This window comes from Penicillium samsonianum, assembly GCF_028829775.1.
Source record: "Penicillium samsonianum strain IBT 33392 chromosome Unknown utg000003l_segment0_segment0, whole genome shotgun sequence".
Taxonomy (NCBI): Eukaryota; Fungi; Ascomycota; class Eurotiomycetes; order Eurotiales; family Aspergillaceae; genus Penicillium; species Penicillium samsonianum.
This window is the reverse complement of record NW_026643261.1, coordinates 448,311-467,136: the sequence shown is the minus strand read 5'-3', so window position 1 is coordinate 467,136 and position 18,826 is coordinate 448,311. Positions and strand designations below refer to the sequence as shown.

Sequence of the window (18,826 nt, the reverse complement as noted above, 5' to 3'; positions counted from 1 at the left end):
GAAGAAACCATGTAACTAGTCCACGAGTATTTTGATGAACTCCGAGTTGGGAAATTGAGTTGCCCTCGGGAAGAGATCTCGGGTTCCCCAGACTTTGACATGCCGAGCTATAATGGGACTTTGAGGTGGCTTTGGTGAGACTTTGGCAGGACTTTGTTAGAATATTGAAGATTGAATCTGATATAGCTTCATCTGGGAGCCTTGGTGGACCTCCCCCACACCCCGCTGTCAGATGTACGACATAAGGCATTGGACATGTGGGGATGTGTATAGCAAAGGGAGAACACCGAGAGCAAATTTGTACACAAGCGGCTGCCCATATAATCCTGCCAATGTGAGGGAGTAATTGCTTAATTAACCGGACACCGTCGGGAAACACATATAGTGAAACCACTTGTTTGAAGTCTAGTGCGAGAAGGAATGAAACAGGCTAGGAGACCACAAGACTACGAGATTACAAGACTGGGAGATGATCAACGTTTATAGAGAAGATGACGGCCGTTAATATTGAGCAAGTCTGTAAGATACTCTAACCGACAAAGACACGATCTTCCGAGAGAACTCAGATCAAAAGCGCAAACAACAAGACAATAACCTCCCAGATGCACATGAGTATAGTCATAATATAACCTGTTAATGCTCCAAGATAACATGAAAGAAAAGAAGAGACCCCAAATTTTATGCTTCTGCATATGCAATGCAACCATCTATAATTGCGCCGTTTCCCGGTCTCAAACAAAAGTCATGAGAATGAAATAGCAAAATGAGGTATCATGATGACGGGAAAAGATGAAAAAGAAAAAAAGAAACCAAAAAAAAAGAAAGCCGCGTTGCGCCTCAGCGCTGAAATGAATATGCCTTTCCAGAAGGGTGGAGAGAAAGTAAAAGGTGATGCTGCAAAATAGGCAAGCTTCACAGTTTTAGACATTGGTATCGTGGGTGACATCGCCTTGAGGCTTGAGGAAGTTGTCGACGGCGTTCAAGTTGAGTTGCGAAATGTCGAAGTCATGGTCGACACTAGAGCGCAAGGAAAGCAACCGCTGCTCTTCCTCTGGCAACTCGTCAGAGTCCTGGTCCTGGTTGCCAAAGTCCGAGAGGGCATCACGCTTCATCTCGGACTCGCTGACCTCAGGCTGACGAGTCTTGAAGCGCTCAGGCTCCGGGGATTCCTCCATCCAGAAACTTTGGATGGCGCCGATCAGGCAGACAAGACCGCAGGCCCACCAGGCTAGCACGGAGTATCCACTATCGAGACCCTTGGAGTGGAGAAGACCGGTGATGGTCGGACCAAAGGCCCGGCTGAGACTGGCAGTTGAGGCGGCAACGCCGTTGATAGAGCCCAGCACTTTAGAAGACGGGGCGGCATTGGCCAAGAGGATGGCAGTGGCTGGGAAAGCGATGACATGGAATGTGATCTTGCTGATCAAGGACACATAGACGGCGAGCATTTGGAGCTTGGCCGGAAGAAGGACTAGGTAGGGCACAGCCAAGTAGAGAGGGGGCCATACAAGCAAAACGAAGCGGAAGGTGCGTAGAGTACCAAAGTGCTTGACGACAAATGGGAACAGCCACAGTTGGGCGATCATCGAGTACACGCCTTGCACAGCGAGCATAAACCCAATGGTCTTCGTGGCCATTCCCAAGCCTCCGGTAAACTTGAGGGGTAGCACTACGTCGTCATCGGATCTTGGTGTACTCAGTAAAACCGGCATCAGCTGATCAAAGGAAACACTGTGGCTAAAATAGGGCAATGCATGTCAGTAAATTGTTTAAACGTATCGGGCAGAAGGGTGTGGCGTTGAAGAGAAAGCGGGGGAAGGAGCCAACTCACTATGCAAGAATGCCGTAAGCAACGATGGCCAGTATGACTTGTCGGGTAAAGGCCTTGGGCGCGGGGCTCTTCTGCCCCTCCAAGTCACAATCAGCAGAAGCACCGTCATCGATGGGACGCAGGCAAGGCGATGACTCGGCAGTTTCGTATCCAGGCGGTGCATCAAAGTACTTCTCCTTCACGTCCACGTCGGAATCATCGGGAAGCTGCACGCGTGAGCCCCAGCACAGGTTGACCAACCAGTGGCCGAGTTCAAGACCTGGGTCACGACGGTGCTTCTTCTCCGGGTGCGTCTCCTCCAAAAACAGGAAACCGACCACGATGCCGCAAACCAGCACGGTGATGCAGACGAGGTTGGGCAGCAGAAACGGGAATTTATCCCACAGCGTGCTGCGCGCGAAGAGGGCCGGGTAATTGTCGCAGGGCTGGGCCAAAGCGCCGCCCATAGCCGGTCCAATGATCGATCCCAAACACCACACGAAAGGCATAATCGAATAAGCTCGTGGCTGATGCTCTTTCTTCGTCACGATCTCCGCAACCGTCGTCTGGAGGACCCCGATATTCCCGTTCAACATGCCGCCCAGCGCGCGCGCAATCATCGCCGTGGCCAGGTTGGGCGCAAATCCGAATACCACCATGCTAATGGCCGTGCCCACGAGGCCCATGATGAGAACTGGCTTACGACCAATCCGGTCACTCATGCGGCCCCAGAACATGCCCGCCGAAAATTCAGCAAAGGTGAATGAGGAGGTGATCATGCCGGCGTACAGGGCGATTTGGCGGTCGTTATCCGTCACATGGAATGATTCGACCATGTGATATACGTATGGGAAAATCGACATGAAAGCAATTGGTTCACAGATTCGGACGAGTGCTGCATCCCATTCGTCAGCAATTAAGATCACTCATGGTTTGTATAGATGTGGTTTGCGGCGCATTTTGCGGCTACCATATCTTTTCTTGTTTTTCATAGTTCGCAGAACAAAAGTACGACACTTACCTAACACGAATAGTTGCCGAATTGGGAATGTAGAGAAGTCATCGCCAGAGCCATTGCGGGAGCGTCGGCCCTGTAAACAGGCTGGTCGTTGAAACATTGTGAAGTTGAGAGAGAAAATTGAAGGTCGAAATGAGCTGAAAGCAGACAAAAGGGGATTTCACAGTGGCTTCAAGACACCCCGCTTCCCTTTTAGATTGTATAGCTCAGAAAAAAAAAAGTTAGGAACAAAGTACCAGATAAATGGTGCTTTTGTTTCTCTTAATTTCCCCAGAGTCGTGTGTAAAAGGGAGAGAATGTAATAGTAGTGTAATTGGAGCAAGGAGCAGCGTCTTTTGGTTTTAGGGCTTCAGCATTGCTCCCCCTGCGGTTGGAAATTCTATCAAGATCCGATAAGGTAGGGTGGAAGATTGCGTATGAGACACCTGCAAGGGAGTCCGGAGAGTTTATAGAGAGAAGATTGGCAATGGGGATCGGTTGGGGCTGAAGAGAAAGGATCTATAAACCCAATGTAGTAAGAGTGTAAAAGATGTTAAGAGTAGATAGAAGAAAGTCCAAAGAAAAGAAAAATCATGGGAAAGGGGAAGCTATTATAATAAGAAGTTTTGACAGTGGATAGGTCTATAGAAATGATCAGGCGCCAAAGAACTAAAACGTCAACCGTTCAGCATCACAACTAGACATTTCGGTTACAGCTGTACAGGATGCAGTTGGCAAACATATCAGGATAAAGACGAACGAAGTGGGTCAGATTTTTCTTTATTATTGTAATTTTTCTGTTTTTATTATATTTTTTATTTCAATTTAATAAAAATAAAACCCTTTATTCTATTTTGTGGATCTGAGGTAGAAACCTGACATTTCCGTTAAGAAGAGTAGGGGGAAGCGGAAGAATCCCCCCGGAGGCAAGGAAAGGGGGTGGAACCAATGGGAAGAAATCGGTACATTGATATATTTGATATATTTGATGTATTTGACTTTATTTTATTTGGATTTTCTTGTCCATACTTGGAAGGGAAACCTATTGTCCATCGGTACATCTAAGAGAAAATATGGAAATAAAAGAAATAAAAGAAAAAAGGACATGTTCTGATAGGGATTAACTAATCAGATTGGATTTTGAATTGTAACACTAGCACAGAAATATGATAAATACTTAATTTTTAAAAAGAAAATATAAAAAAAGGAAAGTTTAAGTATCATCTTTGATTCGACAGATCCATCCCCCAGATCAAACAAGAAAAGGGTAAAAAAAAGACTGATACCAAAATGATTTCCTCGAGACCCACGGTCCTGAGCGCCGGGCCTCCGGGGAACGGCATTAGGCCAATTAGTCTCATAGGAGGGGGCGCTAAAGGATACTTCACCCGTATGGCGTAAGGAAAGGAAGATCGATTTTTTTTGTTCCCAGAGCTATGGTTTTAGTGCAAATTAGTGAGATGATAGATCTCGCCTTATAGTTCCGCGGTATCTCTGCGCCTCCCCGAGACCTATATACTAGTATGAACCTACTTCGTTCCGTACATTTGACGTAGACTAAAAAAAAGGTCAGATTGGAGAGTTAATTAAATATTTTAATTTTAATTTTTTTTTCTTCTCCTTTTCCGTCTCTACCACTCTAATGAATGTAACTCCGTACTCCGAAACTAAGACCAAACATCATATCGTCATACTCTCCACTTAATGGAAAGGAAAGCCCAAACAGGTTACCCACTCTTCCCAGATGGCCGGGATGATCAGGAGAAACGTACTTTTCTAATAAGTTGGGAACTTGAGTCGAAACATGTCTAGGTAGGTAAACCATGTTTAGGATATACAACTAGAAACAAGATGCGGTGTACGAACGTACCATCTCAAAGGGAAACTCTAGTAAATATTGAGCGCCATCCCGTCTATTGTCTCATTGTTGAATATCAAAAAAAAAGCCGTTTTCAAGTCACTAGAACCCAAAATTCAAAGTGTTTCTCTTTAATCCCACCATCCCGGTACAGATGGAGCCGATGGAGTTGAACCGGTATAGAAAGAGAAGCTATTGAATCCCTCGGGCATCCGATGATCGTCGTGTCAAGGTAGAATACACACCGTACCAGTAAAGTATATTCTGTAGCTGTATGTTGTAATGTGGATTTATGATTTTTGAGACCTTCGAGAAGACTCCGGAGAATCAGCTGAGCTTGTCAGAAATTCACCGACACTCCCGAGCCCCATCTATTGGCCGTTAGGCGTCGATCGGCGACAGGGGAAAAACAATGCCGCCCCTTCTCCCCCCTTATAGCTATCCTAGAAGATACCAGCCATTGTCGCGAAGTTAAGCGGATAGCTGAACCGTAATCCCGCTTGAATTACTCCGTACATTCTTGTTCTCTGTACTCTGTAATGTGTATGTACCTGACTTTCGATCTCTTAATGCAAATGGAATCTATCCAAAAGTCGGTAAAGTGCCGACCCAACAAGAAGGGACTGCATGAGACCCAAGGGGCTGGGAATAAGTGGGACCATTATTTGTATTCGACACAATACCTACATATGTACTCTGTACTCCGTACATATGTACTTTATATACGGAGTACTCGGTAGGAGAAAAAGAGATGCACTAGTTTTATTCTCGCTGTACGACAGAAAAATTGTCTGGGGCCACGCGAGGGAGTGGGTAAAAAGCCGGTGAGAGAGTCATCTCAAGAGAAAAATAAAAATAAAATAAAAATAAAAACAAAAATAAAGAAAACGTCATAGTTAAGTATGGGTTAGCGGCTTGAGCCTCTCAGGGGTGCGCCTAGTAACTAGGATATGCCAAAGGAGGAAAGTCAAGGAACGGTGAGAGCAAGACATTGTAAACACGACTGGGGCGGCTCCTGCAACCTGCAAAATTCCCCTCGACTTTTTTTAATACAACCAGTCATACAAGATGCCAGATCATGATGTTGCTTTCGGTCCTCGAACAAACAGTAAATAAAAAAAAAAGTCACTCGATTAGAAAGCAGGGTGACCGTGCCCAGCTGACAATGGGCTAATACAAGCTCCTGGGTCTGACAGGGTGTTTGACAAATCCATCTATGCATGAAATACCGATACGTCGATCGCAATGCATGCATTCCTATCGAGGGGAACCATTGGCTACAAGGGAGGTGGGAGCGCTTGAACAATAACAATCGTTGAGATGTCCGATACGCGAGTCGCAACCCAACAGTGAAAGAGCCCGACATGTTTTGACGCGGGTGTAGCGGTGACTGTTGTTCAGGAAACAAAGCCCGTCATCTTTCCATGCCATGTATCACGCGACTATGCACTGCCGTAGCTCCGTCAGCGACAGTCGTGTCTACCTTGATATCCATTCGGACTGTTCGGAAGAAGGATTGCGACCCAACGGCCGGAAATTATAGCTTGCTTTTCTTTTGTTTCATACATATTGCGATTCAAATCGGGACGGAGATCATGTGAGTGAGCTTCCATTTTTCTACCCTGCAGCCAACCGAATCATCCATGTATGGTGGGGAAGAGAGAATCCTTGGTCAGTTATTCTTCCGATTCTCGCCAATTTGGAAAGAGAGGAGGGGAAAACGTAGATGAAGTGACCCTGTATGCATCAACAAGGTCTGATAATAACCGGTGTCAAGCGGTGTGTCTCTTGGCTGCATTCTGTTGATTATCTGCTGCAGAGGATGCTTTGACGTCTCGCCTCAAATTCTCCCTCGGGTACTCGTCCCTGGCATCCCGTGCGTGAGTGACTCGGTAGACTGCAAGCCCTAAATGGGTATTGTTCTCACAGCCCGTCATTTGCGTCTGCACCGCCGGTAAGCTGTCCGACTATGATCGTCGAGGATTTTCGATGGCCTTGGGATTTGGTCCGACACTGCGTATGTAGCCCATATCGATACCCAGACCTCCGCGGTCATTATTGCCCAAAATCAAGAAGCTTCGCAAAAGACGGTGAAGCGAATTACAAGTCAACAATCGCCGTACAGATAGAAGTCATGCTTGACGACGCCGACTTATCCGTGATGATGCCCTCGACAGCGCCCTAGATAGGTTTTGCTAGATCTAACGACATCTTGCCGTGCCCTACTTGGTCACAGCTTGTGGCATGGTACTCCGTATAGTTCGACCCGAACGTACATACTACGATGCCGGTCTTGATCCGTCCTAATTTCCGTGTTTAATTTCACATGAGATCAATTTCTAGCTTTTATCACATTCCTTACGATGCCCTTGATATTTCCTTCATTCCAAAGTGAGCAAGATATTGCATCACGTCGGAATAATACACCTCAACACTTCCCGATCGAGGCCAATAGCAAGGGGGCGGGTTCAGCTTCCACAGCACACTGTTTCTGCCTCGTCTATCGCGCAGCCACGACGCCCAAATTGTACCCTCCCGCCCCCAAAGACCGCCACCGCACCAACTATGACCGAAGGGGCTTGTCGGGCCATAGATCTGGCTACCACAAACCTGTCCTACTTGGCAAGATGCGATGCCCCTAATAATACAGCCGCGTTTCCGGATAGACCAGTCAATTATGAAAATTAATTTTTTGCAGACAACGCTAAGCAATCCCAATCCAGACACAAGGGTCCATGATCCACATAGAACCGCAGCTGCCGCACCACATTGTCGGGTTCTGACAGTCGCAAGATTCCCGAATGGCTGAAGCGTGGCGTCGATTGCCCCTCAACAATCAAAGGACGAAAATAATTCCAGTCGATCGGAAAATGCTTCCTGGCATATAGAAAAGCTCCTTTTGGACCTACCTAAATTCCAAAATGGGCAGAGACCTCGGGCAAAATTGCCCCGGAGACTGGGGTGCTTAGACTTTTTTTTGTGCGGCCTCCTTGTGCCGTGATGGTTGACGGGAAGAAAATTCAGCTGTGTGATGTATCAACTTTTGGGGTCACTCCCGTCGGCCGAATTCCGTCACTCAGAATCTAGATCTTCGATGACATTGAAATCAATGTAAACCAAGGAAAAGGGGCACACCCTACATTGAGGGGCGAAAACAAGGGTTCAAACGAACATACCCCTCTCGATGGTTATACAGAACCTTGGAAGGTGTATACATAAGGTGATGTACATTGCAGATCGCTCTAATTCCATTGTTTTCAGGCCCATTGCAAGTGCGATCCCGCTCGATTCGGATACATACAGGTTTCCACCGCAAATTCCGATCAAAATCAAGCTCCATTTCTTGCTATCTTAATAAAGTGCCACAGGCCGTGCCGTCCTTGCGATGTGTACGAAGTACCGAGTATGTATGCACTTTAGACGGGAACTCGTAGCTTCACTGCAGTTTCCCCGATCGATCGAGACAAGAAAGTTTGAGTTTATTCGCTATGCCGAACATCAATGCAATTCGCTTCCTCTCTTTGCTTCCGATCTAGAACCTTGCGCTAATTGTGCTCACGATCGTTACACGATGTTTTTTTGGCTGTCTCTTTTTGGAGATCGCTGATCGAAATCATATTATCAATGTCGGACTTTTGCTATCCTTGATTCTAGACACTGGTGGGACCTTACTTAGCAGCGCTGGAGAGTGCATACATACAGCGTACTATAGAATACATCGTACGTCCATGGATAGCTGAATCTTCAATCTAATTGTTTGGACTGATCATTGTTCGATAACCAAAGCGCCACATTTACTACAATTACCGATCTAGATTCCATGGCTTTGTATTGAATCCCGGAAGATTGGGGAAGTTTGAAATTCTAAAGGTTCTTTTCCAGACTACTTGGAGCCTGCATGGAGTAAGTGACAGGTGTACTTTTGTAGAATCGGCAAAGGGTATCCGAAGCAAAGTACCCATGCATAATGCATACGATGTACAAATTTTGACAGTCAAGATCGGAACCCAGCCTAGAGACTAGCTGCCTTGCGTATCTTTTTTTACTCCGTAGTTGTGTCCCGAGAAAAGCTGAATTCTGGCGCTGGTCCGGCAGCTGAACGGGATCTCCGCGGACCAATAAAATCTCCAAATCGCCCTCTTTCTCGGGGTCCCCGCCAGACAATCCACGGAACTACGAGTCCAGTTCCACGGCACTAAGTTAAGGATATATGGAGTACATTAGTGTCTCCCGATGTCTCTCCCAAGAGGGGCTAAGATAATGAATTGGTGGTATTATACTATGTACCCATATTACGGTCCGATCTCTTTGTTTTTTTTTTTCTATTTCCGTGGCCAACAGGAACGATCGCCCTCATCCCCACCTGTGGCAAGCGGAAGGCAGGGATCCGGTGCCGCGGTGACGGGTACAAAACAAAAGTTCCGCGAGTGGACACGAATCACATCTCGGCTTTCGCAAGGATTTTCACACTATCGATTCTACTTATGATCATGTGAACATTCCTGTTCCTGTTGAGTCTTCCTCCCGTTTTTCTTTGTTTCCGATGGGGCTTCTTTTTCTGGGTTTTTTTATTGATTTATTTTTGCCCCGCAAGGTGCCGGGGGAGCCGAATTCCGCGGACTTTTGGTCTCTCAGCTGGATCTGTACAATTGTTACGTACTTTGTCGCCTTACTTCATGTACTCTGGACTTTGTGATGTGATTGAGATCAATTCCCCTGCAGCGGTCTAGACACCGAGGAATGTTGATTTCATAACAGTCACGTGTAGTCTTGCCTTTTGTAGTGGTATGAGTCTAGCTGAAACCAATTGAATCTCAGTGATATCATTCAAACAATTTCAAGGTCATTTGCCTGATAATTTATCATTTTCTAATGCTCGCTATGTCCTATATTGTATTTGGGATTGCACTTGGTTAACCTCACACCCTTTTATAACTTAGGAAGCCAACCTACGATAACTAGCAACATATTCTCGTCCTTACCTAAATATTTTACTTGAATCGATACTCCTACCTGAATAAAATCCAGCACCAAAGGCGTTTATTGGATCTAGGCTTCAGGCGATACCTTTTGATATGAACATGTGCGGCCTTTGTCCTTGATGACAAGCTGGGACTTGGATGATATTCAGTTGCCTCAATAGAAATGATATTACTTCGGACAGATCTCATCCAAATAATTGGCCCATACAAACCGCAAAATGGTGTCCAGAGAGCGGTATAACTTATAAGCTCAAGTCTATAAAACAAGTTGTCCGTATATACAAATAACCTATGATATTTACCCCGTACATATTACTGATTAATATGCAGCGTACTAAAAGTCAATTCCATCAAAGATCATCCAATACAATATCAAGCCTCCGTCCCAAAAGGCAGGCTATATGCATGAACACCTACATTCGGAAAGTTTACTAAATTGGGGACGAACTCCTAAAAAGTACCGCCACCTATCATCTCGAAATAGAATTCAGGTACGAAGTACTCCATACAGAGCCCGCATGAGCTTCGAGTGCTGGACCTCCCAGCAAAAGTACAACAGACTTCACACATCTAGTACTTTTGCTTGCCGCCCCGGAGCCAAGATGTGATCGCCTTCCTGGCATGTACGCCCTAGATGTGACAGCGGATCACAGATTCCTGCCTGTGATGGACTTGACATTAGAGCTAGGGCCAACGGACCAATCAACACCGATAATGCCGTCCTGGATGATACATCCACTACACGGGTTACTCTGTATATGTCATTAGTTGATACTGCGAAGGTGTAATTATCCGGTTGCACGGAACTGGCTTCAATTCCAAATTCAAATTCCAAATCATCTCTCACGTAACCTCGGCTGCCTATCGTTGTCGTAGTCTCTATCTACATATGTCGTGATCCGTACTCTATCGTAACTGCTACTTTCGAGTACTACTGTCGTTTACTGACGTTGCGCAAGAAGATATGCAGGTCCATGTATCTCGCCGTCCTACCCGCCTGCTTTTCGCCCATCCGCATGGTTTATTCCGCATGAATAAAGACGTTGTATATTCGGGCATATCAATTGGGGGGTTATAATTATGTCGTTCAATATAGACTAAGGTAACAGGCAACCGGTGGGTGAATACATTGTTAGGGCAGTTTTTTAGAATTTCAGAACCGCCCTGTTTTATATATAATGTTTTGGTCGAATTTGGTTAAGACTAGCAACATTATAGATATAAGAGCGATCCTCTCATTCCGGCCAATCTTCGGCACTGGTTGATATAAAGCTATCAAATAGAATCACCAGACGACTGGAACAATATGAACACATCTGATAGAAACAAAGCTAGGAGTGTCTTGCTGGAGCAACCACCGAATCCGTATAAAACACGCGGTGTAGAGACACAAACACAAGATCAAAGTGTTCAAGTAGTGGTGGCTTCATCTTCCGAGACAAGGACATAATCAGAAGCATCTGTACCTTTGTTGACTCCGCCAGGATTGGACTGCTGCCCCTCGGGTTCTTCCACTTGTGGTTGTTGCGCATATTGTCCAAACAGTAGTGAAAGCTGTTGTGTAATAAGGCCAAGTTGTCGTGAAATTGAGGCTTGCCCTTCAAGCAAGTGTTTTATGAGCTCTTGCTGTGTGTTTATTTGTTGGTCGGCAAGCTCTAGTCGTCTTTCATGCAGGGTGAGCCTGTCTTTAAGAAATGGGTCCTGCATACTGAGCTGCTGTTGCACGCTATTAATATTTTCTTGAAGTATATCCTCCTGTAGTTCGGATTTCTTGAAACTTTCGTCTTGTCTGCGGGCTCTCTCCTTAAAAGCTATGATCCTGTCCTCAATTTCGTATCGTGTTCCAAGATCTCTCTCCAACAGTCCCTTGTCCATGCCAGGCCGCTGTTCCAAGCTGCCTAGGCGTTTCTCGGGCATAGTCAACCCCAGTGCAGTCACGGGCTCCTGGATATTTTTCGCAGTATCTTCAAGCCACTGTTCAATGCCCGGCTTTTGCTCGGTGGTATAGATGCTGCTTGCGACTGTATCACGATTTCTCTTGTATGTGGACATTGAGTTTGGGCTGGCTGTTGCTTTCTGATTGATAGAGATATCACAGAAGAGCAGTCAAGGGAATGGATGAGAAAGGTGAATGATGTTGCTGAGACAAGTCACAACCTTAGAAAGTTCAACTCGATGACCAATACCTGAGTAATGGTCATTCTGGTGATTCATGGATGCATATTGATGGTTCCCAAGGTTCTTCGCCGACTTGTGCTGCTATTTTTGATATTTCCCTTTACGGCTTAGTACCAGTAGTAGTATCGAAGACCGAAAAAGAGACCTCGGGATGTTCAAGATCTCGGCAGACTGAAAAAGCAAACAGCAATACAGTATTAAACCAAACAAAGGTACCACACCGTTTTCCCTCTCCTTTGCTGCATGTCAGCAACTCAGCGACATGGTAGTGAAACCCAAACAAAGAGTCGAGTCGCAATCAGACAAGATTAAAATGAGCTAGTCCACTCAAGTAGAGTCCGTATATGTTCATTGGTCACTTTATCATGGGATCGGGGAGTCACAGCGGCAACGTGCAGATGCAATAAGGGTAGCTGTTGTGACCCTACGGATCAAATGTGGAAACCCAACGGCTCTTCATAATGGTTGATATTTCAATGTAGGGGTTTGATGAGGCGGTGGCAAGCAAACGGTAAGATGCAGAGTTGGGCATTGTCTTGATCAGCTCGTTTGTCCTTGGCGAATCCTTCTGATTATCAAGTCAGGTTTGTGCTGCATGATGTTTACATATTCCATTTTTTAATACGTAAAAATGGAACACGGATTCGATTAGGGAAAAGGAGAGACAAAAATGGACATTAAAAAGGAATATACTATAGGCAAATATTCTGCACTCAGTGGGGATACTATAAATGGCTTATCACCATGTGATCTTATCAGGACCTTGAGAAATCCGCTGAAGTCATAACTCATTCTGTCGACAATTCACTGAAAACCGGTATATCTGCACCCTATGAAGATCCAATCCTGACCGGACTCTTTCAAAAGTTGAAACTGCTGCATTCGCAGAATGAGCGAGAGATAGCCACCAATCACACAACATGGCGCATCCACGAGTCTATTTTTCCCTTCCCGTACGACCATTCCTTCCAAGACGAGCCCGTTGCAGCCGATTATTCCTACAAGACCTTCAAAAGCCATGCATCGCACGGAACCGGTTTCAGAGCACCCATGCCGACCCTGAAACACCACCTCAGCCCGGCAAAAATGCCGTATCGGACGAGGTAACACCAGACCTGTCGCATCTGGACCCTTCTCCGGAGGATTATTCACGGTTTATTTTTCAAGACAAATGCCGGGTCAAAATACATGCTGGATCTGGTGGACACGGTTGTGTCGCCTATCTGCGCGAGAAATACGTTGAAGAGGGACCCCCGAACGGCGGCGACGGTGGTAGCGGAGGCGGTATCTACATCCAGACCGTTGAGGGCTTGACCAGTCTTCACAAGCTGGCCCGCAGAGGCATTGTCAGAGCTAGCAGGGGCCGAAACGGACAGGGTAAAAGTAAGGGTGGAAAACGAGGCGATGACGTCCTCCTTCAGGTACCTGTCGGCACCGTGGTGCGGGAGGTGAGCCGTTATGATCCGGTCGAGGTGGAGTGGGCCCGCATCAAGGCGGCGGAAGAAGCGGCCTATATTGCTAAAGAGGAGAAAAAGGTTTGGCGGGATCCTGATGATCCTGATGATCCTGAAGCTGAAGGGGAAGGATTCGAAGAAACAGAAGAGGCGGAGTTCAACCCTATCCAGCACGAACGCTGGGTGTTACACCCCGCCGCAAAGCCGTCTGATTTCCTTATGGTGCAGTTCCCGAAATCATACCCGCGACGCCAGAATATAGCAGCCATGGAACCCAAGTCGCCGATCTGGCTGGACCTTTCAAAACCCATGGATAAACCCATGCTTTTGGCTGCCGGTGGTATTGGCGGGCTGGGGAATCCGCATTTCTCCACGCGCGTAATGGGACGACCAAAATTCGCAAGCCGAGGTGAAGGTGGAATGATGTTAGAGCTCGACTTTGAGCTTAAGCTCCTTGCAGATGTCGGATTGGTTGGGAAACCGAACGCCGGCAAGAGTACGCTTCTCCGCTCATTGACCAACAGTCGGACCCGCATTGGAAACTGGGAGTTCACGACACTTTCTCCCAGTATTGGTACTGTTATCACCGACGACATGAAGGGTCGTCCTCTTGTTGAGTCGAAGGCCCGTCGCACACACTTTACTATTGCAGACATTCCGGGTCTAGTGGAAGGCGCCCACCTCGACCGAGGACTTGGTCTCGGGTTCCTTCGACACATCGACCGAGCTGGGATTCTGGCCTTCGTGGTTGATCTCAGTCTCGGCGATCCTGTACAGGAACTCCAGAAACTGTGGCGCGAGCTTGGAGAGTACGAGCGAATGCGCGATGCAGACCCTGACTCTACCGAGGAAGACGACATCATTGAATGGAATCCATTCACTGAAAACGCGGATGGTGGTCATCGACGACAGGCACTCGACCGAGAGCCTGCCCCGATATTGAATACCAACCCCGACGGCTCGTTGCCTCCGCTGGTAATGACACCTCTGCATTTGAAGCCATGGTTTGTCGTGGCAACCAAGGCAGACCTGGAAAACACACAAGATCAATTCCGAGCTCTGCAGGAGTACTTATCTGGTGTTCGGAATGGCTCGATTGAACACCCATCAGGTCATGAAAGGGCTTGGAAGGAGAAGGTGTGTGTTGTTCCGGTCAGTGCCAAAAGAGGTGAAGGTGTGTCTCAAATTCCCAAATTGGTGATGGAGCTTCTCGAGTGAAGCATGTATATTAGAAAACTCCCTTGATTCTGAAAAAAGTGTACTATATAATAAACATCAATATACCTTCAATATTCCCCTGCAATCTATAAAACCCTCACATATGTTTGGCTTCAGTTTTACTCTACCTAGGTAACCTATCTCTAATATCTCTAACATATTAGATGCCATTGGGTATAGAAAAACTGGTGTATTGTTTTACCTTCATTTGATTGCCAAAATGGGAGTTTGGGATGTTTTTTTTTTTTGACGCGGTTGGAAGAATTCGAATCCACCATAACACCATACCTTGGAGACACTTTGGGATTACTTTGGGAATACATATGTAGTTTCTGCATCACCTCTTTCTTTGATTTCTTTCATACTTTCCCCTTTACCTTCAGCCTCAGTCATGGCTCTTTCATCAGTCCTTAGTGACGCGTTGTCCGTTATCGCCGAGCCGAGCTTTGACGACCCCATCCTCCAATGCGACAACCTTCACCTTCAAGATCTTCTCTTCAACGACACTGAGAAAGCACTTGAGCTTGCCAACTCAAAACTACACTCCTTTCCATTTAAGGATGTGCACATCTGCTGGCATCGACTCTACACTGACGCGTCTATCATCAAGGCCTGCGTCATAATCATCACGAAATGCGGCCTGATCTCCAAAGCCAGATTTGAAACCCAGCACCTAGTTGTCTCACAACTCATTCAAGACATAAAGAATGCAGCAACTGAGCCGAAGCTCTCTGCCGACGCGCCATGGCTATCAGATATCGTGGCAATCCTTGATAATGTCTTGATCATGTCTGGAGCCCCCCTCCGCGAGAGGCTGGTCGAATCCTTGTTGTCCACGCTGCAGGCAGCTACAGAATCCACGAAATTCGAATGCGACGACACTGGTAGTCCGGATATCCTCCTACTGCGAAGCGCAGAAAATTCTCGCCTCCTCTCTTCCCTCCAAATGCGATCCGTGAACCCGATCTGGAACGTCCGGTCCCGCGTTTATCGGCACCGTCGTTCGATTCCATCGAACACCACATTCAAAACATCCGCACCCCACTGGTGATCAAAGATGCAATGGAACACTGGCCAGCCACTTCGACGCGTCCATGGTCTTCGCGGAACTACTGGTGGGACCGCACGTTTGGGGGTCGCAGATTGGTCCCCATTGAGGTGGGAAGGTCGTATACCGACGAGGATTGGGGACAGAAGATCATGCCGTTCAAAGAGTTTGTAGACAAGTACATATGGCAAGGGAAACTGGCCCTGACTGAGGCGCCTGAAAAACAGCCCCAGGTCACCAATCTCGATGGAGAGACAGCATACATGGCACAACACGATCTACTTACTCAAATACCCGCCTTGCGTAACGACATCAGTGTGCCGGACTACTGCTATATCACTCCACCCGGGCCAGAACCGGGAACACCAGTGTATGAGAAGAAAAAGCGAGAGCGCGAGGCGAAAGTCCAAGCACAGGTCTCTGAAACCTCGCATGGGCCCCAGTTGGACACAGCACCAAATGAACATGACATAGCCGATCACCACTCAGAAGCAGGCTCGCTTATGGGAATCCCCAGCGACCCGATCATCAACACCTGGATCGGACCGGCGTGGACGATCTCCCCTCTCCACCACGACCCCCACCACAATATCCTCGCGCAGGTTGTGGGCACCAAGTACGTCCGGCTGTACTCGCCACATACGCCCGGCTCTCAGATCTACCCACGGGGCCAAGAATGGGTCACATCTATTGATGAGACCGCAGAGCCAGATCCTGTATCCGGGGCTCTGCCAACGACTCGCAGACTAGTCGACATGTCCAACACTTCCAAGGTGGACCTGGCTGCTATCGAGACTTCTCCTGCTGAGTACGAGCAATGGGAAGAGATGTGGCCTGGATTCATGGACGCCGATTATGTGGAGACTGTTCTCAAGGAAGGCGAGTGTCTCTATATTCCTGTTGGGTGGTGGCACTATGTGCGTGGATTGAGGGCTGGGATCAGTGTGAATTTTTGGTGGGGATGAGAGAACAGCTCTATGAAAGACTCACGATGATATGATGTCTCGGAATGAGATAGATGTGCTGCTGCTTTGCAAATGTGTCAGATGACATGCCATTATGAACCTGACACAATTACACTGAAAGGTATTCTACTTAGTATTTGCAATACCTCAATTATTATACACAAGAATAGTAGTCCGGCCTCTGTCCTTCACGACATAGGACTTTAATAATCCCATGTATTTCACGCAAGATGATATTAGGGACGTTATATGTAAGAACATACCGGTGTGTTTTAGATGTTCTTTTTAGGTGTTCTTTTTAGGTGTTCTTTTTAGGTGTTCTTTTTAGGTGTTCTTTTTAGGTGTTCTTTTTAGGTGTTCTTTTTAGGTGTTCTTTTTAGGTGTTCTTTTTAGGTGTTCTTTTTAGGTGTTCTTTTTAGGTGTTCTTTTTAGGTGTTCTTTTTAGGTGTTCTTTTTAGGTGTTCTTTTTAGGTGTTCTTTTTAGATGTATACGAAGGCGATAAAAAGAATAAACCGTACAGAGGCCTTTTCAATGTATATGTAACTAGGGACGTAAAAGTGTCTACATAGGGATCCCCATCTACGAGGCCAATGACTATATCTAACTCCACCCTTCCACCAGCTCGCAAAGCGTCTCCTCTCCACCCACATTTCCAGGGAAGACAACAAAAGGCACACTGCGATGGCGACTAGTCTCCTCATCGCACCGCCAAAGAGGCACACCGGGCGCCGCCTGGCCAACGATAGTAGCACGCTTTATATTCAAGCCCTTAGTCGCAGCATCCGAGGATGTGATCCCGCCCTAAGAAAGTCAGCAACAATACACCCATCCACAGGCAAAACCAAGAGACCAGAACACAGGATATCATACCTTAGCAATAATAAACCGCGGCTGCACCTCAATCTGCCGCAGAACACCAACCAACGCCTCAGCAACCACAGACCCAATCTTCAGCGACGACAACTCATCGTCACCAGTCACAAGCGCTCGACTCGTCATAACAAGCGTATCCATCCCAGCCCGCAGATGCGATTCCGTCTCCTGCACAACGCGCAGCACAGCCTGCGCCGCGCTCTCCGGCGACGCAATAAGCTCCTCGACCTTCATTTCAATGATCGCCAACTGACCCGATGCGCCGCGCCGATCCGTTAACACTTTCAGCTGCGCTGTGGTTTTAGGAACATACGACCCGGCAATGATAAGCCCGCCCGTCTGGCGCGGTGAGGGCAGGTGAAGCTCAGTAGCGGAGATGGGTGCTTTAGAACGGATACCCAGTCTAGTTGAGACGAAGGCCGCGCCTGTGCGGTACAGGAAGTGTTTTCCCTTAGATTCGGCTGGGTATGTTAGCCATCAGATCTACATACTCAAAACGGAATACATACCAAGTAGCAATCCCGCTACGAAGACGTGCATGTCAGACTCCGCGGCTGAATTGACGATCACCACCCCACCAACCGGTGCAGCAAGCAGTTTCTCGCAGACGGCCTGCGGCCCGCCGGTACGGATCTCCTCGATTGTCACAGAGCATAATTGGTCTGCGTTGAACCGACCGGGCGCCTTTTCGAGCACGTAATCCCGCAGATTGGAACTCTTGTATCCGAACGTTGCGTCCTTGGCGAACTGTGTTGCGCCCGCTGGGACGAGGCTGTCGCCTTCGGTGACATAGTGCACATCATCAATGGTAAGCCTCCCACCCTGGAAGAAGAACGGGGCAAGAACAAGTGCGTCTGCAGGGCCAAAGACCGATTGCGCGACGTCCGTTTCGAGGGGGAAGTGGCCGCGTAATGTGCTATCGCCGCGGAGGACGATGTCGACCTTTTGGTTTGTCGTTTTGGCGGCTTGGGCAATGTTTGTGCAGATCTCGTAGATCAGTATTTCTGCTTCCTTTGGTGGGAGGGCACGCGAGTTTGTGAGGATGAAGAAACCTGGCTTTGTGGATTGGAATTCGGCTGTTAGTGTTGGGATGTCCCAGACTGTTAGGACGGATATGTCGTGGCAGGTTTGTGTGCCGGTTGGGTCGTCATCTAGCACCACTAGCCGGTTGATTGGGGCTGTTGTGAGGATTTGGGTGATTTGCTCTTGCGCGCCGGTGGGATACTCCGCGGGGAGGTTGGCGAGGGTGCTCTCGCCGGGGAGGACGGGGTACTCGGGCTGTGACATGGTGATGAATTAGGTTGTTTTCCTATTCTTGTACAATTTGTTAATTTAGTCTGGGTTCCGGGGTTGTATTTAAAGCCGGTCAAGTCCTTAAGATCAACAAGCGGGGATATGCGGGGAGCTCTCGGAGAGAAGGCCGAAAATGCATAGATTCGATG

General features: G+C 47.5%; 6 protein-coding genes across 6 annotated transcripts; 3 read left to right on the top strand and 3 right to left on the bottom strand.

Annotated features, from left to right (window-relative positions):
* Positions 1 to 479: 479 nt before the first annotated feature.
* N7471_003721 (MFS transporter) lies at positions 480 to 3,371 on the bottom strand. The gene is made up of 3 exons (XM_057276441.1): positions 2,832 to 3,371; positions 1,832 to 2,705; positions 480 to 1,737 (listed from the first exon to the last, which is right to left on the bottom strand). The coding sequence occupies exons 1-3, from the start codon at positions 2,926 to 2,928 to the stop codon at positions 921 to 923; spliced, it is 1,788 nt and encodes a 595-aa protein (XP_057136051.1). The 5' UTR covers positions 2,929 to 3,371; the 3' UTR covers positions 480 to 920.
* Positions 3,372 to 11,057: 7,686 nt separating this feature from the next.
* On the bottom strand, positions 11,058 to 11,699 carry N7471_003720 (uncharacterized protein; the record flags this gene model as incomplete). The annotated part of the gene is made up of 1 exon (XM_057276440.1): positions 11,058 to 11,699. The coding sequence occupies one exon, from the start codon at positions 11,697 to 11,699 to the stop codon at positions 11,058 to 11,060; it is 642 nt and encodes a 213-aa protein (XP_057136050.1).
* A 1,046-nt stretch (positions 11,700 to 12,745) lies between these two features.
* N7471_003719 (GTP-binding protein Obg) lies at positions 12,746 to 14,497 on the top strand (the record flags this gene model as incomplete). The annotated part of the gene is made up of 1 exon (XM_057276439.1): positions 12,746 to 14,497. The coding sequence occupies one exon, from the start codon at positions 12,746 to 12,748 to the stop codon at positions 14,495 to 14,497; it is 1,752 nt and encodes a 583-aa protein (XP_057136049.1).
* Positions 14,498 to 14,888: 391 nt separating this feature from the next.
* Positions 14,889 to 15,548, top strand: N7471_003718 (uncharacterized protein; the record flags this gene model as incomplete). Its single annotated transcript, XM_057276438.1, has 1 exon — positions 14,889 to 15,548. The coding sequence occupies one exon, from the start codon at positions 14,889 to 14,891 to the stop codon at positions 15,546 to 15,548; it is 660 nt and encodes a 219-aa protein (XP_057136048.1).
* An 11-nt stretch (positions 15,549 to 15,559) lies between these two features.
* N7471_003717 (uncharacterized protein) lies at positions 15,560 to 16,510 on the top strand (the record flags this gene model as incomplete). The annotated part of the gene is made up of 1 exon (XM_057276437.1): positions 15,560 to 16,510. The coding sequence occupies one exon, from the start codon at positions 15,560 to 15,562 to the stop codon at positions 16,508 to 16,510; it is 951 nt and encodes a 316-aa protein (XP_057136047.1).
* A 601-nt stretch (positions 16,511 to 17,111) lies between these two features.
* N7471_003716 (uncharacterized protein) lies at positions 17,112 to 18,671 on the bottom strand (the record flags this gene model as incomplete). Its single annotated transcript, XM_057276436.1, has 3 exons — positions 17,112 to 17,312; positions 17,382 to 17,845; positions 17,894 to 18,671. 3 exons carry the CDS (start codon positions 18,669 to 18,671, stop codon positions 17,112 to 17,114), a joined length of 1,443 nt encoding a protein of 480 aa, XP_057136046.1.
* Between the last annotated feature and the right edge of the window lie 155 nt (positions 18,672 to 18,826).

Coding starts and splice junctions, on each gene's coding strand:
- N7471_003721 (XM_057276441.1), bottom strand. CDS start 2,928: ATGTTTCAACGACCAGCCTGTTTACAGGGCCGACGCTCCCGCAATGGC. Junction 2,706..2,831: donor TCGGCAACTATTCGTGTTAG/GTAAGTGTCGTA, acceptor AATGGGATGCAG/CACTCGTCCGAATCTGTGAA. Junction 1,738..1,831: donor GCTTACGGCATTCTTGCATA/GTGAGTTGGCTC, acceptor GCCCTATTTTAG/CCACAGTGTTTCCTTTGATC.